Source organism: Dicentrarchus labrax, unplaced genomic scaffold (assembly GCF_905237075.1).
Source record: "Dicentrarchus labrax unplaced genomic scaffold, dlabrax2021, whole genome shotgun sequence".
In the NCBI taxonomy this organism is placed as follows: domain Eukaryota; kingdom Metazoa; phylum Chordata; class Actinopteri; family Moronidae; genus Dicentrarchus; species Dicentrarchus labrax.
Genome location: NW_026136701.1, coordinates 18,422,035 through 18,446,980, shown reverse-complemented (window position 1 = coordinate 18,446,980; position 24,946 = coordinate 18,422,035). Strand labels below are relative to the sequence as shown.

The 24,946-nt window shown below is 40.4% G+C and overlaps 1 protein-coding gene across 2 annotated transcripts; it reads left to right on the top strand.

Moving 5' to 3' along the window:
• The first annotated feature begins 3,841 nt into the window (after positions 1 to 3,841).
• adcyap1b (adenylate cyclase activating polypeptide 1b) lies at positions 3,842 to 9,731 on the top strand. 2 transcript variants are annotated; one of them, XM_051410323.1, is made up of 5 exons: positions 3,842 to 3,934; positions 4,248 to 4,352; positions 5,323 to 5,457; positions 5,858 to 5,962; positions 6,617 to 9,731. In XM_051410323.1, exons 1-5 carry the CDS (start codon positions 3,918 to 3,920, stop codon positions 6,798 to 6,800), a joined length of 546 nt encoding a protein of 181 aa, XP_051266283.1. In that variant the 5' UTR covers positions 3,842 to 3,917; the 3' UTR covers positions 6,801 to 9,731. The 2 variants fall into 2 exon arrangements, with proteins under 2 accessions (XP_051266283.1, XP_051266294.1); XM_051410334.1 differs by lacking the exon at positions 5,858 to 5,962.
• The last annotated feature ends 15,215 nt before the right edge of the window (positions 9,732 to 24,946 follow it).

Below are 24,946 nucleotides of genomic sequence, written 5' to 3'. Positions count from 1 at the left end.
CAACTAAATAAAGCTGTTCTCATTTCTATCACTCAGTCTAATCATTTAAAATATCTTTAAACTGGATCATTTGGGCATAAAATACAGATGTTGTATCGTGTCGTTTAACCTTTGAACCTTATTCACCATCGGCAGACATCTGGCGCCCTCTAGTTTGTATGAAAGCATAACTGGGTTTATGTTTTTATTTATATTGCTATTAATAATAAATATAAGCATGGAGTTAACACATGGTGTATGATAGCCTATTTAACGTCCTGTGGTAGGTTTATCAGTCTCATAACATTTCCAAAGGGAAATAAAGTGGGTCTATATTTTTTGCCAAGATAATATTAATAAAGAAAAAACTTGGATAGGCCTAAAGATGTTTTGTTGAGATGGCATTTTAAACATCTTGTATCAGCAAAAACAATGACTACTACACTGCAGGTTCAATATGAGTGCTGAGATTTCTTTGAAGTGATTCTGAAGTGATTTGCTGACCCCTACTGACTTTGACTGCACTGTGCGCAGGCGGCTCCTGGAAAGCGGCCCCTGAGGGAAACGAGATCTACTTAACACACACACACACACACACAGACAGGAGAAAAAATCTATAGTGATTCTTTTTCATTAAATCTGTGTAAAAATGTTGCAATGGCATCACAATTATTTCCATTTGCCATAAAATTCCTCTGTTCTGTGTTTCCATGACTTTTTAAAACACAGGCCTAAAACATTACATAACTGAATACTCTGAACTCAAGTTTCACCTCCTACTTTTCCCCCAGAGTTTCCACTGTATTTCATGGTCTTCTTCAGTGAAGGTAACTTGAATTCTTGTATCACAGATATGTATTTCTATAAGATCGACAATTAACATTTAAAACGTTATGTGTGTCTGTAGTTCGTAGGCCAATAAAATGTGGAGTTGTAACCTTTTTCAGTGGTTCCCAAACTAGGGGTTGAGACCTCTTCAAGAGGTCACAAGATAAGTCTGATGGGGTCACAAGATTATGGAAGATTCAGCATGCCACAACTAAAAACAAATCAAACTAAAAATTAAAAACAAATCAAACTAAGAACTGATTGTGATATACACAACACATTCTGACTCCCTTATCGTCAAATACTGCCACTTGGTCAGTAGCCCTTTGCTTCAAAATCGGTACCTTTCACATCATTTCTGGATGTGCAGAAAGTTAGGAAGTAAGGAAGAATAAATATGCAATGTCCAGTTAGATTTTCAAAATAAAGCTTGCAGTTTGATTAGGTTCAGGCACAAAAACTATTTATTTACGATTAGGAAAATAAATTACATTATGTACCTGAGGTAACTTAATTATCTGACGTAAGTCCTGTGTTTGTTTGAGTCATCCATCCACCCCACCTCCTCCATATCTGGACTCTCTTTCTCAGTCTTTATACTACGTCATGATGACGGGCATGTCCAGAAATTACACTAGAGGAATACTAACAGTGTCATATTTTCAAGCGCATGGCCACTGATCAAACAGCAGTATTTGACGACTTGGGAGCGAGACCGGGTTGAAACACACTCGCTATGTATCCATTTACTGTGTGTTATAATTTAATAAAAATATTTTGTCTAAAACATAAGTACAAATGAAATTCATATTACAGTGTGTCACATTAGGCATTTTCAATCTTCCATACAGATGATAAAAAAAGTAGTTCTGCTACACAATTGAAATCTTTTGCTTAAAAAATATAATGCAAAGAATTAAATCAGACCCAATAAACAGAAACTCATGTTAGACTTTATAGATAATATAATTACATAAATTCTACACATTTCTCTTGCTAAACAGATCAAAAGGAGATTACCTGATTAAATGTAGGGTATATTTAGAAAAGAAAAGCTGTAAAAATAATCTAATAAACATATCTTCTTATTTGAATGACTAATATAGGGACAATTCTTTACTCATTTTGTCCTTCACCTCTCTGTGCGTGCACTGCTGATGATGAATGAACCACGTTTCCCCTTTTTTCCTCATGATGGCGCCGTTTGTTCAGGCTACCGAGCTGCGTCTATAGCTGCTGTAACAGGCCTAATATTAGAAAGTCTGCTCCAGCTGACACATATGGGCTTTAAGTTTTGCTCTTCAAGGCAATCAGGCACCGTGAAGAAGAAGTTGAGGATAGCCCCCACCTCCCCCCCGCGGCCAATAACTGGCTCTGCTCGTCACATTGCGTCAGAGTAAACAAAACGCTGACGTTAATCTCTCTCCTCTTTGGCAAAAGCCTTCAATTGGTTGCTGAGCTATAGGTCTGATTCAGTGCTGTACAGAGCTAAATCCAAAAAGATGTGGTAGTGGGGACCTGGAGTTTATAACGAGCCCCCATACAGGACTGGAATTAGATTTTTTAAACAGGCCTCCAAATTAAAACTTCCATTCAACACTCTGCTGCTGTCGTGGATATGAATGTCAAGTTTATACTTCTCTGCAATTTAATTTGACTGGATTATTAGCAAATAATAAGGAGCACATTACAGGGAAGTCTCATGCATAAAGACTTTTTTTGTGCCATAAAAATGCACCAAATGAGGCTCCATCAGCCCGGTATGGGTGGAAGGAATTGGGCCCGGCTGCTCCTTGGTTAATTGCCACATACAGAGCAGTACAGCTGCGAGCCTTTTCTCGGGGTTTCTTTTATTTTTTCGTTTTAACGCATCAATCAGCGCATTATAACGACACAGACAATTTCAGAACAATGTCGACAAAATGGGTGAATCGTTTATAAAGCCACGTAGGCTGACAGCTCCCTGAACCGGCATCCTGCGTCACCAAGCCGGCGTTCAAATCACATTACGTGCGTCGTTTATTTCACCAATGTAACAGTTAGGCCGAGGCCTTTAGCGCTGTCATTGCACGGCCATTAACCCCCCCCCGGCCATTACCACCTCACCCCTGATATCCAGTGAGCAATTATTGGATTGATTAGAAAAAGTTACTGTAAATACAAAAAAGCCGCAATCTGAGAGGATTGGTTTCAGCACCGGACAGCTCCGGACTCCCCAGAGGCCTTGAACTTGGTCACCGGAAGCCTGATATCCCCCCCCCCATCAAAAACATCCAGTCACAATTAACCACCACCAGCAAAGACGATCATTTCCCAGCTCAGTCATAATCATAAAAGCCTAATTGGACTTAATGATGACGCTGGGGGGGACAAATTGATCTGTAGGCCGTCACATCGTCCTGTGCGAAAGTTCATCGACAACCATTTCAGTTTTTTCATTAAAAAAAAGAAGAAGAAAAAAGAAAGTTTGGAAGTAAACTTCCATCTTAGGGGGAGGTGGAGGTGGGGTGAGGGTGAGGTGGGGAGGGGGGAGGGGGGAGGGGGGAGAGTCTGACGGATGCATCGATGAGGAAGGAACTGTACTTTTATATTCCGGGAGGCAGACTTGATGACGTCTATAGCATCCTTAATGTGACTTATTGGAGGGAGGAGGGAGAGAGGGAGTGAGGGAGGGGAGGGGGGGGGGGGGGGGGGGACAAGGCTTACGATACAAGGATAAAAATCCAAGGCAACCACAGCACAGGACAAAAGTTTAGAGCAACGATATGTAGACGAACATACGGCGCACTTTCCCACCGAGTTTTCTGTCTGCCTGTGCGACTGCCTGGGTCCTGTTCGTTGTGTATAAAAGTGAGATAGGCTGCTCTGAGGGGAACGTAAGGAGACGACGGAGGCGCTTCAGCCAGGAAAAGAAGTGCCGTGAGAAAGAAACCGTCTCTCTCTCTCTCTCCCTCTTTCTCTCTCTCACACACACACTAACCACAGCCGCGCCCGGATCACATCCTACAGCACAGCGCTCTCTGCTTCCCTGCTATAGGTATGTGCTTTATCTGCGGATTGTCTTAAAAAAAAAAACGAAAAGAAAAGAAAAAACTCGGAGAAATTCATTGATGGAGAGCGAGATAAAGTAATGGAAATTATTCTCTCTCTCTTTTTTTCCCCTGCATGGAGATCTGCTGTTTTTTTTTTTTTTTTAAATAGTTAAACTTTTACGAAATGGGATGAATGAAACAGACTAAAAATGTTTTTGGTTTGAGCAAACCGGACGTGTGTTTTTATTCCAGTTCATTTAAACAGGTTTTTCTATTCGATCCAGCTTTGTAGTTTGTAATAGGAGAAGTAGCACTGTGTGTGAATCTGACGGAACAAAAGAGCGAGCATGTTGTTTCTATTGCACTAACCTGTTTAATGTTCCGTTTTTTTTTTTCATTTTCTAACAGCATGGCCAGTTCGAGTAAAGCGACTTTAATCTTGCTCATCTACGGAATCTTAATGCACTACAGCGTCTTCTGCACACCTATCGGACTAAGTTATCCTAAGATTAGGTAGGTGTACGCGCTTCACGCCTCTTTATAACCTGATCATGATAGTATTTTTTTCATTCATACCTGTATAATGCTGCTGAACACCATTTTTGTTTAATGATATTGCATTGTGATTTATGGTAAAGTGTTATTTTATTATTTGGATTTGGGTACTTTTATATTAAAAGTGTGCGTAATTGCGCACAAACTCTGCGCCCAATTTTAAATCACAGAATTGAGAGAGATGACAAAAAGGTCATTTTAACACACACAAATGCAATTCTAGTGTGGAAAATGGAAATGGAAATAGCGTAGAGGTATCTGTCCGGTGGGACGGTTCGCAGAACTCCCCTTATTAAAAATGAGAGTGCAGTCAGTGCAATGGATAGCTCTTGGGATGACGGTGGACTGGCGTCACCATTGAGAGGCGAGGCGAAACGAATAGGAGAGCTCTATCCATTTAAGATTTATTCCTTTTTTTTTCCTGTGAAAAGTATATACATAATTTGGGCGTGGTTCGTACTGATTCTAATTTTTCCACTGCTATAATTGCAGCATTCTTTTAATAAAAGGCTGGCTCCACGCCCACACTAAATGCGATCACTTTCACACCCATTGTTTCGATTTTTAAATAATTAATGAGGCTGTATTGCCTCTGCTATGAGCAGCAGCATCAAGTTGGAATAAAAAAAAAACAGATTTTTCCCGATGAAAAGAATCTATTTAACGAAACAAATAAATAAAGCTACAAACATTTAACACATTTTAAGCCATTATTTTAATTTTTTGGTCAAATTAAAATAATTCGTTTTCTGGTCTTTATTTAAAAACACCTTCAGCTATTTATTTTCCCTTTCTTCTCCAATCTCTAATGCATTTAACCTCCCACTGGTTTTAGAAACTGATGCAGACATTTTGGCATTCTTTCACTCCTGCGTCCCACTTGAGCACGCATCTAATTTGTGATGAATGCTCTCTCCTTTTTTTGCAGACTTGAAAACGACGCCTTCGACGAGGATGGGAATTCATTATCCGACATGGGTTTTGATAGCGATCAGATTGCTATACGAAGCCCACCATCCCTAAACGACGACGCGTACACTCTATACTACCCACCAGAGAAGAGGTAAACGTGCTTTCACATCACAGCTATGAAGTCCTCCAGCTGGATTCCATTTTAATGACTTTTTTGCTGTTTTTTGCGATAATGTTTGCTTGCTTTGGTTTTTCCCAGAGTATTTCATGTTATTTGTTCAGTGTTATTTTCATACCGAGTAGCCTAAAATGTTGGTTCCAAATATTGTTAATAATCAATATAAAAAGCTCGGCAGATTAAGGAAGGATACATAAACCTGTGTGCAAAAAAAAAAAAAAAAAAAAGGCTACGAGGCTCCGATTTAATAGCACCTGATGTGATATTAGACCTGCGGGTGGGTGGGGGACATTTTAGGCTACTTTTGATCATTTTGTCTGCGCTTTTTTTTAGTCACTGATGATCTGTGTGTTTTGGCGTTTTATCATCTCAGACCAGAAAGGCATGCTGAGGAAGAATTAGATAGAGCCTTGAGGGAGATCCTGGGTCAGTTAACAGCGAGACATTATCTGCATTCTCTGATGACAATTCGTGCAGGGTAAGGGCATTTCTTATAAGCGTTCACCTGCAGTCATCATCCTTTATGTTTCACCGCTGCACAAGTCCAGGCTGCTGCATCACTGTCTGTCATTATATGTGCGTCTTTTATTTATTTATTTATTTGAATATCTCTCTCTCTCTCTCTCTCTATAAATATATATAAAAAAAACAACGTCTAGACATTTCCATGACCTTCCTTTTGTGTTTTTGATGTGGCGTGTTACTGCGTTCATGATTAGTTATTAAGACAACAGAGGGTCAGTTTTCTGAGAGTAAAATGCACTATACGATTTCTATGTGATCAATCCATAAATTGATTTTGTTTGCCCTATTGGAAAATCGTGCGCCAGAAGATGCAACGGGGCTGCCAATTAATAATTTATAACTTTTCTTTTTTTAAAAAACCGCTTAAATACACTGTCCTGCTTGCCGCCTTTTTTCAAACGAAAAAAAGGATAAAAGGCCCATAAATGCATTTTTAATGATTATTAATGAACTTTGCATCATGGAAAGATAAAGAGGTTATCAAAGCTGAGATGTTAAATCAAAAAAATCAACAACAAAAAAAGATCAGAACTGTTAAGAGGTGGAAGGCTGCAGCTTTAACTAATGTTATTTTCTTGTTTGTTTGTTTTTCCTTTGTTTTTTTCAGTGAAGACAACAGCATGGAGGACGAGTCAGAGCCCTTATCCAAAAGACATTCAGATGGGATCTTCACCGACAGCTACAGTCGCTATAGAAAGCAGATGGCCGTGCAGAAATACCTGGCAGCGGTTCTGGGAAGAAGGTACAGACAGAGAGTTAGGAACAAAGGACGCCGACTTGCCTATTTGTAGCGTTGTTAAAGCGCCCAAACTGCCCTCCTGTGTATATACATCCAGTCGTTAAATCAAAGTCATTCAGATATATCTGACCAACCAGTGGATTGCGCCTGTGTTCTTTCAACATGTATTTATGTATGAAGTAAAGCCATTAAAATGAATATTTTAATAATAATATCGTTTTTTTTTCTTTTTGTACAAAAGCACTTGATACCGCACAGTTATACTTTGTGGACCAATATTTTATTTTCATGTTAAGATGTTGAAAACAAAACAAAATGACTTAAAAAAAAAAAAAAAAAGAAGAAGAAATCAGAAAAAAAAAAGATAATTGTGCACCTTCAACGTTATGCGCTTGAAATCTTTAAAGGTCATCTACATATGCAGAAAATAAATAGATTTTAAAAAGACAATCAAAGTATTGAATGTTATACTTATTTTTGTAACCAACGTTCTATTTTTTTAGTGTTGTTTGTTTTCCAAACAGGCCCAAAGAAGCAGTGAGCATGCTATGTGAGGCACATCCGGCTTATCCTAAATGATAGATGTTGCCCTTGTCCACCCTTCTCCTCGCTCTCTTAAGGGGAGCTCTGTGGGTTTGTATAGCTTGCTGCCCCTCCAGGGGAATTCAGATGGCTTCTGTTGTACAGCCTCTCATTTGATGGATAACTGATTGGCTTACACGGTCATTCATGTAACTGGTGGTAAAATCCAACCCCTTTTTAAACAGAAATTTAATTGCAGGCTTTTGCAAGGGCATTGTTGCCTTTACTCAACATAAAGGAAGCACTCAAGTTGCTGTCAGCAGTATGCGGCAAACACTGCTTGCTCACTTGCCTCAAAGTCATTTACTGCAGGAGATAAATCATGCTCGATAGGACTGTGTAAAGAATGTCCCACATGTGTGTATTATGTACAGTATAAAATTACACAGTGCACATATTCATCTCAATGTTGTCTGTGTTCAGTCAACACAATTATCTGGAAGAATGTGCTTCAATTGTTGATTGTATTTGGGCAGCACTACAAATAGTCAGAATGGACCCAGAACATGTAAGATGCAGAAAATGAAGCATATTTTGACAAGAGGTGGAGAGGAAAGGTAGCATCTGAGTTACAGTTAGGAATATTTATCTTGTTTCTTATTTATTGGTGCATGTGGAAACGGACACCTTGCTAATTTTGCTTAGAAACTGCATGCCATCGTGCTTTTTTGGATTGTGCTATTTGGGAGGTGGGCTGTGTTAAGCCTATTTCAGCACCACTCCCCCCTCAGATGTGTTGGGAATGTGAACTAGGAGGGCTAGAGGTGGTGGAAACTGGTACTGCACTGACTTGTTGAATTTTTACCTCCCCTGCTGCTGTCATTGTGGATATCATAAGACATGACACTGGACCCCCTTTCTGCTTATTGCCTTTGTCCTGGTCACGGTTTTTAGATATTCTTTTGCTTCTAGATCGCCGTGCTAAGTTGTTGATTTGACAGTGCTGTAGTTCATTGTTAAGACGAAGCTGATCTGTGTTAGATGTCTACAGGGGTATGTGCTGTGAGGGTGTGATAAAGAGACGAAGAGAGTGTGAGCTGAGAGAGAGAGAGAGATATGCGTGGAGAGGATGAGAGAGCAGGAGACAAAGAGAGATAATGTTTGTGATAGAAAGCAAAGTAGGCTGTTACATAAGAGACAGGTTACAGCACCCACAAGCCTGAGAGAGGTTGTCGCACCTGGATACAGAAACAAACAAGAGGCGAGAGCGGCGTCCGCAGCCTCTCCACACCTGCCAAAGTGAGATCAGGGTCAATGAGTCTGATAGAAAATATCAGATGTTGAATTCCCATCACTTTGGTTTCAGCAGACGGATTAAGTGTGGATCAAGTTATGTGAGCGAAGCTGGACGAGGCCACTCTGAATTCAGCCCTCCAGCAGAGGGATCTTCCCACTGACTTTTATTAGGGAGATATCTTGTGCATTTATTCAATATTATGCAAATGCAGCTTTATGTACCCTTGCAATCCAATCAGTGGCCTGCGTTCTCTCAAAGAAACTATCAATACACTCCTCCTTCAATTTGGCTTTATCCTACAGGCTTTGTGTGAATGTGTGTGGATGTAGATGTTTGCATATCAGTGCGCATTTTGGTTTATGCGCTAGTGTGTGTGTGTGTGTGTGTGTGTGTGTGTGCATCTGATGTTTGTTGATGTTGTGAATGAGTGACTGAGCGCGCATGCGGAGGTGGAAACAGCTTTTGGCTTTGGTGCCTTGCTTCGACGTGAGAAAAAAATAAAAAATCAAAAAATTCGCCACAAGTGACAGATGGCAATTTTAGTGGCCCTACAATGCTGCAGTCCATTAGCTTACATTGAAACTTCCTTTTACTCTGTTTAATCGCTCGGCTTAGTCTGCCCCAAGAGTAGTAGAATTAGGCTTTCTTTTAAAGCATGGCCAATGATCCATTGAGTAAAAAAAAGAAAAAAAGAATAGAATGTATATGTTGATGGAGCAGGCAATGTGTGTGTATGTGTGCGTGTGCATGAGTTTGGGGTGTTCAGTGTCTGTGAGAGTTGTGAACAATGACCAGTGTTTGTTACTGTTGATTATGAGGTGTTGTTGATTATTTTGATATTGGTCAGTAATCTATTAATCAGAAAATATCCCCGACATATTATTTACAACTATGTGCATCACTATCTAGAATAAAATGGTTTCAGAACATGACAGAGATGTTGTTCAGATCAAAGAAAATGCCTGATGTTGATATTTCTGAAAGAGCCAAACGCCTTACTTCAATGTTTAATCTCTTATCTATCTGAAAACAATGTGTTTTAAAAGTGAACCTTAGTACAAGTGACATCGTTATACACACAGGAGTCCTCATATGGGGTTTTACGTTTCTCAATGTTATGAAAGTGTTGTAAGATTTGTATGAATAAATTTTTGTAAACAACAACATTTTCTAATCAATGTCTAATCTTTGAAATACATCATTTTTAAGACGATTCATGTGTTGAAAGTGAAAGTGCAGCAACCGTAAAGAGCTATAGTTCTCACACATCTTGAATAGAGTCTTTTGTTTGCAACTTACATTAGAATCAAACTCAATCTACCTTTAAAGGTTTACCAAGGGCCACATATTTGTCTGAGCAGAGATTGTCTCCTGAAAAACAAACACAAACCTCAAGTCACATTACAGACAACAAAGTGAAACATCCTCCAGCAGCCACAGCACCAACTCTGGTGTTCTCTAGCGGGTTATGTCGACCTGATGTCCTGTCAGGTTAAATTTATCTTTCTAAAGCCAGATCAACAGAGATGAAACAGAAGATCTGAGGGACCTAAAGCACTGGTGCACTGTGCAGAACTGGTCTAACCCTTCAGCAAGAGGAGCTAACATTGCATTATGAGAAAAAAAGCAAAGTGAGGAGCATTTGGTGTCTTTTATTAATCCATCCTCACCATTAAATAACATTTCCAGATGTGTTTTTAAAATTTTAGGTTACAGTTCATAAAAATTAAGAGAAAAAAGGGTGAAATACATCTGAGTGAATGCACCTGTAACTCAAACGGAAGAACCATCCAACATCTCCAAGGAGACCGTCGAGATAAGCAGCGACCCTGGAGTGAGCAGCAGAGAGCTTCCCCCCTCCAGAAACAACCGCATCGTTCTCCTCACGCTATCCTTGGCCTTGGATGTGCAGCTGTGTCCCGTGGGAGAGGAGGATGGGTGTGGCAAAGGAGTGTGTGTGTGATCTGATCCTCATCAGCCAGCAGGAGTGTGTGTGTGTGTGTGTGTGTGTGTGTGTGTGTGTGAGAGAGAGAGTGCACATGCACCAGAGCTCAACTAACCCAATCAGAGAAATGTTGCATGGCAACGGTCCACAAAGGGACATGGTTATGTATACGCATGTGTCAAGTGTGTTTGTATGTGTGGACAAGGAGAGAGATAGAGAGAGAGAGTGTGTGTGTGTGTGTGTGTGTGGGTTTGTGTGCATGTCTATGAGTGCATTTTGCTATTTGTGTGCTTTACACAGGCAGACCTTTTGCATTGGGATGGGGTTCTTCTTTACACCTTTCATTTGTGTACACACACTGCCTGCAGAACAGTGGAAACACACATACACACTGTATTCCTCACAGATACTGTAATAACACCACCAGTCACTGGCACAGTTAAGCACAGGTGGTAAATATGATTAATGAAATTCAACAAAATGAATTAGCCACAAGAAACTGTCACACAAACATTCTGAGAGATACATCTTTGTTTCTTCCCCCGAGGACGTTGATTCATAGGAGCTGCTAAGAAAAGGCTGAGAGATTGTCGATTGTCAGGGTTTGAGCTACCTGTGTGATCTATAGGATGTCTCCATTCTTTATTTATCCCTCTCTCCCTTCCCCCCTGCTTTCTTCCTCTTCAGCCGTCAAGAAGAAAAGCAGGTATAGTCCTCCTGACAAACAGACTCTTTTTTTTTTTACAAAAAGATTCATGGAGCAAGGAATTCAGAGGAAAGAAAAAAATATGTGTATTCATAAACAAATTTGATATTCATGCCCACAAGTGGATATTGAGACAAATTCTCCAATTTGTTTGCGCAGCAGTAGGCTTCACATGAGGGGCCACCCTCAACCAATTTGTAGATAATCTACATTTATGCCTGAATCAATAAAAGATGACTCCTCCTCCTTTGCAGCCCCACACCATCGCTTCTCCACGGCATGCATCACTCCACTTCTTATACCCCCATTAATGTCTTCGAGCTGTTTTACAATTGATCTTAATTTTTCAAGAGAGTTGTGTTCCTGGCTTGTGTTGTTGGCGAGTTCTTGGAGGGAAAAATGGGAGGATCTTCCAAAACTACAGCTGCAAAATCAGCTTGGCTCACTCTACACAGAGTTTGGAATCATACACAGCTTTTAATAATCTTCCTTCTGCCCTGTGATGCCTCTAGATATGTCTTAATTATGTATAAGGTGTTAGAGGGGGAAGGGGAGGTGGTGTTCAGGGCTTTTCCAGTGGGGATACCCATACTGCACCCCACAGCCACACCCAGCTTTCTTTGTCACCATGTGTCTGATGAGCGTGTGAAGCCAGGAGTGTGTGTGCATGTGTAATACTGATTTATTACTTGTATGATTAACATTTCTGCCTGTCCTTCAGTGGTGTGTGTGTGTGTGTGTGTGTGTGTGTGTGTGTGTGTGTGTGTGTGTGTGTGTGTGTCTGTGTGTATATTTACCTCCAACACAAACACTGCCCCTACTCCTTCTCCCCCGACATCTCTCTTGCGTGTCAGGGTTAAGAATACAGCACTCACAAGAGAGGCCCAGACACAGCAATGATGCAATCACACACACCTCAATCCCCTCTATCCCCAACACCCCTCCCCCTTACATTTCACCTCATGAATCATTCAATGGTCAGGGTTTTTTTGGGGGGGGGGGACGGTCCGGTCATGCCTGCAATGAAACACGCGACTGTGGCAGCCCCCAGTCCCCCTCTCCCTCAAATCCCATCTTGTGGTGGGCTCTGTCACATCTACCATTAAGCAGGAGGCACTCTGCGGTGAACAGCAGCCCCTCTGGGAGCAGCGAGAGGGAGAGAGAAGAGGCAGGGAGTAAGAAAATAGGAGATGTGGGCGAGGTTGTGCAGACATGGACCACTGATCAAGAGTTGCTTCTGGCTTAGAGGGAAACACTTTACCTGTGCTACTTGAGTAATCATGAGTAACCAGAACTATCCATCATTTATCATGAGGCTATATGGCCAGGAAGGAAAATGACCATCTCAAATGTCATTTTCTTAGCTGCTGTATGTGTGTGTCTCCAAGCTAAGTTTGAATATGATAACCTAAAATAAACAACACCATTTTGTCCTTTCTAAAATGATATCATGTGTTCTGTTTGATGAGATGAGATGAGATTGATGAGAGAAATCTTTAGCTCCATTTTTGGTCTCTAGCAACAGTCTCTTTAGTTGCTCCACAAATTCTGTTTGGTGCTGAGCAGGTAGTGTGCAGTGGGTTTATCAGAGGTTTTTTTTTCTGTAAACAGCTGACTCCTGAAACAGCGCTAATGAGACTGGTGAGACCGAACATTGTTGCAACCCATAAAACCAAAAACAATTACCTCAAAAAGAAGTTAGAAATGTTCTGTGGAGCTGATGGAAACGTCTTGTGGGTCGTTTTTCTCACATTATACCCATAGCAATTTTCATTCATTGTGAATATTGATTATAACAGCTTTAATAATTTTGTGCAAGGAAAAAGGAAGTATTTCCTCTCTAGATACTTGAACTATCATGGAGTTATTTTTTATCCTTGTGTAGGATTTAGTGGCATCTAGTGCTGTAGTTGCAGATTGCAACTCACTTGCTTTCAACCAAGTTTTTGGTTTGTCCGTTCTGGGCTACTGTCGAAACATGGCGGTTTAAACTTTAAGGAAGGTGACCTTCAGCTCATTCTAACAGAAACACAAAAATCTTATTTTTAGATGATTACACACTAATGAAAACATACCTATGAATACTATATTTCATTTCTGCCAATAGATCCTACTAAACGTTACACACTTTACCTTACCTAATTCACAAAGGAGCAGAAGTTGATTCTCGGGACAATAAAATACTGCCAAATAGATTATAACCCCCCAGAAAACAATCTTAATGTCATGTCTCCACTGACAGCTCTAATATCATTTGAATTGTCCTGTGGTGGCAAATCCTACCCATCTAAGTGCAAGCACAAACACAAGCATTAAGAATAGTTTGGAAATATGATCCTTGGGTTAAACAGTATTTGCAAGACACCCCCCCATGTAAGTCCATTATGACTGTGTATGCTAGTGCAAATTCTAATTTGTTAGCATACATTTTTAACAGGCTTATCCTCAGAACTATCATTCCCTGTAGTCGTAGTGGTACTTAACCGGATAGATCCCCAGAGCTTGTGACTCTGTGTTTTTTAACATCAAACAAATTTCTTTAAAGTTGTCTTCTCCCAGTTCTCCAAAAGACACGAACGGAGAACTGTTGTGTCCCATGTGCTGCTCAAAATTTCTGTTTAACAATCTCAGTGGGGGTGTGTCACAGCAGGCGGTCCGGCTGGCTTTTGAACTTACTTGAGTGGGTGTGGGGACTTCAATAGGAAGTTATGCTATGTTTTGTATGAATCTCAAAAGTTATCTTTGGCTGCTCAATGGAGTTTGTGAAAAAGAATCAGGTCATGCATCAGAGCATCCAAACTTCACACATGCTGACCTTCAGAGTTCAGCGTGAGGTGAACAGACACCTTGCGGCTTTACCGTCTTTTTGTCTTTGCCCGTATCTCATATGCTCACACAGCTCATTCTGGTTTGGGCAAGGCTGTGCAAACACTGAATTATGTATCATTGCTGGAGCAGTTAGGTGTGAAAACTCAGTGTGAGATTAGTGAAGAAACATGTTCATGCTCTTTTTATTCTCCTCCTCGTCTCTCTCACTTGCCTCCAAATGAAGGAGAAAGACACCCTATTACTCCTTCCTCCTGCAGACATCCACTGTTGCATCCCTTTCCACATCATTCACCCTCACTTCTCTAAAGTTGTGACAGATTTCCTGAATGAGCAGGGTGTTAATGAATGGAGAACAGTAGAGGGTAGAGAGATACGCTTATCAGGTTTAGGCTTCATGGGTTATGTGCTCATGAGAGTCAAATTTACACGCTGACACACAGCTTGTGGTTATGTTATCTTTCTTCTTTCCTTTTAATGAATGAGATATTAGGAAGGTGTGTGTGTGTGGTAGGGAAATGTGTCGACAAAACACTGGCAACGACTGTATAATGCAGGATGTAACAGTAGTGTTTCTAAGGGCACAGCTCCAGATGTAACAAGTTCTATGGACAGTGAAACACAACAAGCGTTTGAAGAAAAAGTTGCCGGAGAATAGTGTAGCTTGCAAAGTCCCTTTTCTCTTGCGCAAAAACTAAGAGAAAGCACTTGAAGACGTTGACTTTATCACAATATTTTTTGTTCATAATGGGAACAGTTTCTTGTTTTAACATTCTTGTATCACCTTTGTAAAATGCATCTTCTCCGATCTTACAAACTCCTCACGCTTGAAAGTGCTCACATACAGAGATCCTGGATTGCTTTATCCCAAACCTCACACGCACGCCAAAAGGTAAGTGTTCCCTTTGAGAGGCGGAGGCACAAAGCGGGCATAGGCTTTTCCCATCTTTTCACACATATTCATAACAAAAAGGTACTGCCTGTCACTGAGCAACACATAACTCTTCGGGAATTGTCTGTGGCAGCTCTATAAAAAGTCAGGCTGTGTGATAAGGAGAGAGGTGTGAGTGGGAAACACAGGGAGGCGAGGCAACCAACCAGGCTCTTCATTCACACCTGTGAGCGACATCCTGAGCTCCCTGGGTTACAGCATCCGCATCGCGTAGAGGGGAGACAGGCTCTGCCTGTGTGTCCCACAATTTCCCTTTTGTCTCTCTTCCCTTCTGTTGGAGGGCTCTCCTCCAACACGGCTCTTCCCATCAGGGATCTTTTGTTACATTAATTGGCTTGTTTCTAAAGTGTAATATATATAATATTAAATGTTTGGTTTTGCCACTGACTCTGTAACTGACTGATACAATGATTGAATCTACACACTGTGACCTGCATTTGCTGATCAAAACTTGTCTGATGTGCACTGATCTCTGGCTGAAGTTCACCTAAAGTGGGACTGACTTGAATCTTTACATTGTCTCTGTGATACTGAGAGTATCTGAGAATAGTTGAAAGTTTGGATGGATTCATCACAATCATGGGTTCAGATCTGAACTGTGGCCCCCTGCTGCATGTCGTCCCTCTTTCTTTCCTCTATCTTCAGCTGTCCTATCCAATAAAGGCAAAAAGCCCCAATATATATATAGATGGAAAATAGTGTTAATGTTTCCAGTGATTCTGTGTAGTAACTTCCCTCAGGTCACTATTAGTTTTTGGACTGAATTTGCTGATTGGTGCTAATTGAAGTATTGTTATCAGAGAAAATACGTAATTTAGGAATATTCAGAAATGTATGAAATCGTAGTAGGGTGGAATACTCTTCTTTGCGTTCATGAAACAAACAACATGTTTTGTGGATTTTGCACTCCATTTTTGCAAGAATTAGTAAACTGATTAAAAACACTTAGATTTATTGCAAAATACTCCAGGTCAAGTTCATTACTTGGCCTATTTGTCTGTCATGAAGTCTAATAGATAACTAAAAGTCAGCTTTATCTATCTACATCTATATCACATCATATCTTAAAACACACCTGATAACGGTGCAGATATTCTCGTCTCTTCAGACGTAGTCACTGTGTTAATTTCTGCCGTTCTGTTATTTGTAGTCTCAGTAAAAAAGCTCATGCTTTGTTTGTTTGGCAGCGGCTGTCAGTCCAGTGACATCACTGTACTGGCACAGTGATTACTGAGAAATGCAGTGAAAACAACACGGCAATGACTGCTTAGCATCAAAGATGTCTCTAAATAAAAACAAACACACTGCAGATGATCACATTAAGCTAATTTAATTGACTGATGTTAAGCCTAGCGAGACACACAAATACTGAAGACGAAGTGTCTAAACATTGGTTTAGTACACTGTGATCAGCCCAATCAAAATTAGGCAAAAGTCTACCCATAATAACCATGATACAAAGTCAACGACCAAATCAACGTTGCACATGCCCTGTTAGGATTGATGTCACATTTCTAAGCAATCATCACAAAAGTGTTTTTGACATATAGTCTTCCTCAAGTGTTAGGAATGTATTTGTAACTGACAGAATATAATTACATAGTAGTGTTTAGCGATGTAAGTACCTGTGTGCATGAGAACTGATAAGAATCCAATGCTGTGCTTAGTGAAGCCATTCATCAAACTTTCCAAGCTTTATACCTTTGAGAGTACTTGTCAAGTTAATGGCTCAATTCACAACATTATTTTCAAAAGAGTTTCTTTGTTGTCTAAAAAAAAAAAACAGAAGAAGAAAACAGAGATGTATGCTGTTGTATGCATTACTGTTTTTTCACATATGGGTTCATACATTGTATATTCCACAAAGGACAATGTAGGATATGATTTTGCATCTCTGTGCATAACATGTAGGGCTAAAAATACTAATGTAATGATAAAGTAATGAAAGTTAAAATTAAGCTCCCTTGGTTTAACTTCCACTGTGTGTGGTTGTGAGTGTAAATCATGTTTTACCGACTGTCTGCTTGGATGCTTTAGATGCTTAATTTCTTTACGGTAAGCTGATTCTAATTCATGCAGGTGAGATGCATGCAGCCATCTTTCATTATACATAAGTTGCTTTTTAGAGTTTGGCAGCTAACATCTGCAAAACATGATCTCGTAGAATGTCTTGACAGAGTGTCTCTGTAGTCATAGCTACAAAAGTAATGCACCAATTGATTAGACTGTTAAAAAGCCTTGTAGATCATGTATCTTGGAAAACAATTATAAAGTCAGCGTTTCATTCAGCTGCAGAAAAAACAGCAGAATGTATTTTATTTTTAGTGTTTGTTCTTTCAATTTTTATTAATCTCTTTATAAAAATGAAACTGTACCTTTCATATCCAGAGTGGTTTCTGGTTTTTAAAGATATTATCCAGTCTTTTAAAAAAGAAACCAATTCTTGACCTGTCCTGCTGAGGAGATGAGGACAGACCTCATCATTATCAGTTAATGATACACCAAAGAGTGCATGTTGATGACATCACATCTGTGATTAAGCTTTTTTTGCCAAACCTCCTGCCAATCCACCCTCCAGGTCACTTGCCTGATCTGCAGCTGATTGCACAGTAACTGGACACGTACTGAGAAACAGCTGTCACTCAGTTGAGTCTCAGAGGTGTCCATCACAATGGCTCGTGGATCCAGAATATTCACCATCTGCTGCTGTTTTGCTGGACGTGTAGCGTAGGCCCATATCACTTCCACTGTTTGGTGTAGGAGGCATCTAGTCACTGACTGACAGCAGCTTGTGAGCATGTTCAGAGCCATATGGGGAAAGACTGACTGCCGCATGTTGGCGCGAGGCAAAATCGTCAGTGTTTAACTCTGAGGGTGTAAAACTCAGCACTATGCCAGACAGATGCCATTCATCTGTTCATTTAGGACATTAATTTATATTTGACACAGCCACTGCAGAGTCAAATCACCTTTGAGTACATAACGTTTGTCAGATGTTGAAATGAACGATTCACATATGTAAGGAGTATGGGTTGACTTACTTTTACAATTAAGTCGCAACCTCCACAGCTGGCAAATGAAGCCAACACAGAACTAACAAACACTGCAGTTCCTCTAACAGCCACTTGAGGTTGCCTACAGAAGTGAGTCAATCTTCATAAGGCCCCATATTAAAATGCGAAACTTACAGCAGAAATAAACACGTTTACAGCCTGGTACCTTCTCTATATCTAAATTCGTAGTTCATGAAAATTGTACGGGTATGAATTTTTATATACTCACCTGTTTAAATTATATTAAGGCTTAAAGTTATGCATAATTAAGTAAATTACCCGCTTTGAAGAACAGGTAGGTGTCATCACAGGCAGCTGTTTTGAGTATCCAGGCTTCATTCGGTCTGCCTCAGCTCCAGATACACGCCACGTATTTGCCCATTTTTGGATTAGCCGGGATGCAGCGGATTCGGGGCTGATAAGATGGCGATGGCCACAGTTGACCGCACTTTGAATTTCCAGTGGTTCTTCAGAAACCTATGGGTGATGTCACAGAGGCCATGTCCATTTTTATTTATACAGTCTATGGTCACAACCCTGTCAACGGACAACAATGTCGAGATTGGACAATTACACGAAACCCTGGATTTTGTCCAATGCATCGATACATTATAAGAACTAGATACCAGAATCAAAGCTGGTGCTCATTCATTTCATTTAAAACTGCTCACCAAGCACATGAAGCCAAACAAGTTTTGTGAAGATTCTCAAATGTGAGAATTAAATATTTTTGCATTTAAACTGTTGGTCTATATTATTGGTAGAATAATCAGTAATGAAAACAACTTGTATGTTCAAACATCAATGTTTCTAAAGCAGAGTTCTGACTGACTGCAGCCTCAGTAAGTAATCTGACTCTGCAGGCACCCCAGTCTTTCAGGAGTAAACTTTATTACAGCCAAAACCATCGTCTCTTAAGTCAGGGCACGGCCAGACGGGAACAGGGAAAACAAAATGCAGTGCTTAGAAAATGCCTTAGGCTTAAAGCAGGGGGGCGAGTGAGTGTATCGATCTTTGGTCGCAACAACTTCCTCTGTCAGCAAAATTCTATTTCTGGATCCACCGTATCTCAGGAAGCCAACGAGACCTGATTTGCGGTGAATGACATTACATTACCTTGTCTCTCCTCCAGTCCCAGTGATCTATTTCTATCCAAGCACTCTAAACCATACTGTCATTTACGTTAAATTTAGGTTAGACTGAGGGAGGCAAAACCCCCTTGCCATATTGTTGTCAAGGCTGCTCTGCATGCCTGTTAATTGCCGCGCCCCTTGGGTAAAATCCCACTCCAAGCAGTCTTATCAACCCGTGTGTCACATTACTTACCTACCGTGAATGAAAGCTCATAGGTAATGAGCAATACTTTTCCTCTTGTCAGCAGACATTCATGAACAGTCTGATAAAGCTGAAGCCAGAACTGCACACCAAGACAATTTGTAATGCCTTCACAAACAAAACTACCGCAAGGAAGTGTCAAAACCTTCCTGCCAATGCTGGTGATGCAGTGGTTTCTCCTATCAAGCAGGATCGGAGACTCTTGGGGGATTGTGTACCGTGACCATGACAGGTAAGTCTCATGAGGGAAAGGGTCTCGTGTTCATGCACTTGTATCCCGTGTGTGTGTGTGCTGCACTTGGTGTCGAGATAATTTGGACAGCGAAATAAACTAATTTTGCGTCACTGCTTTAACAACGATGCTCTATTAACTCAAGTGTAAACATACCTACAACAGACACTGAAGGGGGAGATTTTTACTCAGCCTAACACAAATCCCTCTCTGGAGAAAAGCTTTGGACAATCAATGAATTCTGATTAAATTGACAACAGCAAACGTTGAGGCTGTTGCAAATGAGACGCTCCTGGTCTACTGGGGCGTTGCAGTGTGATTCATGACAATCTTGAGAGTCATTCATCCCCCATCAGGCAGTCATCGTTCCCAAACCTCTGGGTCAGCCCCGTAATAAATATAGATGTTGACACACAGATTCTACCAGTCACAGGAGCAGACAATTCATGTTGTGGGTGGACTGAATCTGGCCCCGTGTCCGCACCTGACACCCTCCAATTATATGTGACAGATGCTTGGCACGTGCACACGCACATTAATACTCTGCGGCACGGAATGAAATCTCCATATCTGACACTGGGCTTTTCTCCCCCCTCTGCTTCTTCCTTTTGTTCTGTGGGTGTATGTGACCAGATGTGGCCCTACTACAAATTTAATAAAGATGCGGAGATGCGACTGTGTGTGTGTGTGTGTGTGTGTGTGTGTGTGTGTGTGTGTGTGTGTGTGTGTGTGTGGTAGACTTTGAGCTGTGCAAGTGTGTGAAAAACATTACGCATATATGAAACTATATGACTGTGCATGACTGGTGGGTATTACACGTGCATGTACTGATCCTATAGATGGGGTTCTCCGAAACGCCTTATTAGCAGGCTCCATGTGTCAGTGGTTAATCCCTCGGTCTCTCAAGGGACAACCCCTCCCTCCTCCCCCTGTCCTCCTGTCACCCCCCTCATCACCACCTCCACAGATGGGTCCTTTTATTTCCCCACAGAATACTAATAATGGCCATTGAAGGATTCCAAAGGGCTGGTTTACCCCCTCCACACCAGCACCAGGGCTGAATGGTGTTAATGATGCAAGTGGTGGCCGAGGGAGGGAAAAGGGAGGATCCTACGAGCAAACAAACAACAGCAAAGGCAAACAAAGATTTTCTCTGTGAATGTTTAAGTGCTTCCTTTTGAATTCATGAAGTGCTTCTCTCAAGTTCACTGTCAAATTCACCAAAACATGGCTGGATTTTATGAGATAAAGCATCTGATAAAGTTATGAACAGGAGTTGAGCAACTAAAAATTCATTTATTGGTTTTATTGCGGAGACACTGTTCACACAGTATCATGAGGGAAATGAATGTGCTGTAATAAAACTGTGGATATTATAGAGTCTACTTATATGCCAGGTAGCCATATGGTGGGAAAATATAGCTCATATCATCAAACCAGGGACTCAGCCAACAGCAACCAGAAAGGAATAAAAAGGGGAAATGAGTGCGCTACTACAGCTTCTAATTATAGGAAAACATTATTGAATGTCTCAGTGATGCTGCAGTGTATAGCAAACACAGCCTGGAGTCAAGTCACTTTGTCTGTGAGGTAGGGAGGGAGGAGGAGGTGGAGGGGAAAACAGAGGGACAGAAAAGGTGAGGGAGAGCTGAGGTGTCCCACTGCCAAATCGACTGCTACTAAACTCTCAGTTGGACAAAGCTATTTTCGTGATTCCTGTAACAACTCTGAACACAAGCCAAAATTAAAAGACACATAAACTGTCTCAGGAGAATGTAAGAAAAAAACAAATGAAAGTTGAACCAAGTAACTTTTCATACTGGCTGTTCCAGCTGGCAGCAATGAATCCAATACTAAGAAGCTGCCAACAGCTGCATGAAATGTTGTAAAAATTAGGACAAACTGCGACACAAATGATGTGAAGCTGTCTTTCCTCCAGTACAAAATTAAAAAGCAGCAGTTTAGTTTAGACAGGTATGTAAGGAAAGTGACGACTAAACCTATTCTAGGCCGAACTATCTTCATTTTTTACACTATACAGTTCAGCTGTATTGAAGAAATCTGAAATGTGTGTTTTTCAACTTCTAGGGGCCTCATTTATGAAAATGTTCTCAGATGTATCCTTCAGCTAAGAGATAATAAGATATCAGATAATTTATGATGTTGTGCTTATGCTCGATTCATAAAAGATATTGAGCTTAAAATCTTGCTTACGCACTTTCTAAAAAGCCCATTTGCAAATTACGCACCTGTGAGCTATAGATATATATCTATATATCTTTATATTAAAATTGACAGCACCTGCCTTACAATCATCGTAATTTGACACCCTATTTACAGAACATTGCTTCGTTTTTAAAAATTGCTTACATCAAGTCTAGACTTTGCTAGATCATTTCCACGCCAAAGTAAGGTTTTATAAATAACTTATACATGGTTTTCTGCACAAGTCATAAAGGACCAGCGTGAAGGATTAAGTGGCATCTAGCGGTGAAGTTGCAATTGCAACCATTTGAATACAGCTCAGCAAACAAACAGCAACAGCTGTAATATCACTATCACTCACCACCAGACTCCATAGACAAAAATGCTAATTTTAGCTTGCATATCATCATAACATCACAACTTCATTCAAGTGGAGAGAGACAAAATATAACTTAACAAAACTGTCTTTCCACTGTTACAACAATCACCAACTCTGGTTTGGTCGAAATAATTCCCTACTCACATGGGAGTATGATTACATGCATGTGCAGAGCAGACTGGCTTTGTAAACAAATCACAGACAGGCTGCGATAGCAACACAGACAAATACAATGACTCCACTATGTCTTTATATAGCAACAAGCTGCTATGTTTTAAATCTAATATATTTTATAACCTTTAAAATAACTATCAATAAGAAATAATGACACTATATAGTAATCAGTTGTATCAAAAGGCATAAATACATCATCAGCGTTTTAACTTCTCTGTTTCCTAATACATTTTAATATGTTACTCATTGCAGACCAGGCTTTGCATGGCCAGATGCCAGAGTACATCATTGTAACATCTTACTCCCTACTGTCCTAAAAGGCCTCTAGATCTGCTGGGTTAAGCTTTTTAGCTGTTACAAGCTGAAGTCATGCAGCGATAGACCTTTTGCTGTACTGGAGCACCAGTGTTGGAAAATCCTCCCAGTTTATTATTCTGCCTTCTAGGACGGCCTCAGCTTATGAATTGTGTCTTAATGGGAAACTCCACTAATTTTTACAAATAAAGTTCAGTTTACTCATCAGTCTGTAAAAAACAGTTGTATAATGACTTCTGTGGCTCTGGAGGAGCTTCGTCAAATTTGAGAAAATAACCTTCATGATGTCATGGTGATGACATTAGGGTTGTATCACTTTGGGCTTGTGTGATGTGTTAGAAACTTAAAAGAGCATTTTATGCACAGGGTCTCATGAAAAATTAGACTTGCATTATGGGAAATGTAGAATTAAGTATTTTTGCAGTGTGACCCACACTAGGGATTAAGTCAGTATATCTTTGCCTCTGCTCCTTCAATTTTGACACTTCTACCCTCACTATGTCTCTTAAATGCTCCCAAACCTTATCGAAGTACACTACCTCTTTAAAACCTATGTTCATAGACTCGCCTTTTCGTCTGACTGGTAGTTTTATTTATTTGTATAGTACAGTACTGTGGTTTTTCATTTTATTCTCTCCTTTTTTGTATATATTCCGGAGATTCTCTCACTAATATCAATCCCCAAACTGTCCTATCACAGTTCCCCATTTCCCTGATAGACGGCGAAGCCAAAAGACAAACACATCATATTTATATGAACTTAAATGAACTGTGTGAGTTTACATTGTCCTCCTGACAGGGCTTGTCACTAGCTGAACTGATACCCTGTGTCTCGCAGTCCACTGTGTCAGAGGAAGTATGTGGCATCCTCCCAGTCCTCTAAGGGCCTGAATGGAATAGAGTGGGACATTTGTCTGTATGAATATTACATTTTTTCCTCCAGTCCAATGCTAAATTATTGAACTGAATGCACTCTCGAAAACAGTCTTTGTGAGGTTTGTAGATATTGTGAATTCTGTCCTTTTGGGTCCTTTCTTTTTCCTTCGATGCAAAAAAGACCTCTGCATGAGCTTGAAAAATGGAAAGCGTGGTGGAATTCCTCCCTGCTGGCTAGAGCACAGGCCGACTCGTCTGTCTGCAGAAGCAACAGATGGCCCTGGTCTTGGGTTGCTAGGAAACTGGTAATCAAATACTTTAATTCAGATTGATTTGGGAATCTGAGGTTTATTAAAAGAAGGGTGAAGTCTTTTGTTATTCAGATGGCAAGATGTCTGATTTCTCCTCCTTATTTTGCTTGGTAAATATTTGATTGCCCTCAGTGTTGGATATAGACTTGGCACTGTGCTCTGGACAGGCTGTGGATGTGTATGCACAAGGCTGCGAATGCAAATGATTGACAATGTCTAACTAAAGGCCACGCTGATACGAAAGGAATGACAATAAAGACATAAATATCCAATGTGTCTGCAAATACGTACCTATGATACCTGTGATTTTCATTTTCTTGTGCCTGTCTATATGTTGTGTTCTGCTGGGGCCTCATTTATAAAACAGACTTAGGATCAATTTTGATCTTAAAGGGATAGTTCGGGTTTTTTGAAGTGGGGTTATATGAGATACTTTTCCATAGTCAGTGTATTACCTACAGTAACTGTGCTGTGCATAATACAGCAGTTCGGGTCAGTTATAGTGGCACAGCCCAGAAAAAAAAGCACACAACAGCTTTGGAGTTTAATTTCAGTCTGATCTCGCAACTCTCTGAAAAAGTAACACAGTCTTTTACAAATGACAAGTTGAATTTATTAGCAATAAAACTCCCCCTCAATTCAACACCTTGATAGATTTGGTCGCTATAGGTTACTTGGTCTGGTATGACCTCTATGGTGCTAATGTTAGAAAACATTCTTTAGATACTGCTGTGTAATTGAATACAAATTCACATGACTCTATACTTGTGCTACTGTTAGACTACGATCAAAATAAAAATGAATTTATCTCAAAGGTAAAACAAGATGTAAACAAACACACTGTACCTCCAGTGAAGACATGATTGTTTTGTACTGCTTGTTGTCCAGTTTTATTCTGTATGCATTATATGTATTATTATCAATCACCAAGATGGTGCCCATTCATTTCAGTGAAGATTGCTCAAGCCAAAAAAGGTTTCTCACTTCCAGTTATGTCTCCATGTCGTGTGGCCCACTGCACATGTGCATTAGTGTGACTCACGTTACCTGCTCAGTCTATCGACTTTACA

Coding starts and splice junctions, on each gene's coding strand:
- adcyap1b (XM_051410323.1), top strand. Junction 4,353..5,322: donor CTAAGTTATCCTAAGATTAG/GTAGGTGTACGC, acceptor CTTTTTTTGCAG/ACTTGAAAACGACGCCTTCG. Junction 5,458..5,857: donor TACTACCCACCAGAGAAGAG/GTAAACGTGCTT, acceptor TTATCATCTCAG/ACCAGAAAGGCATGCTGAGG.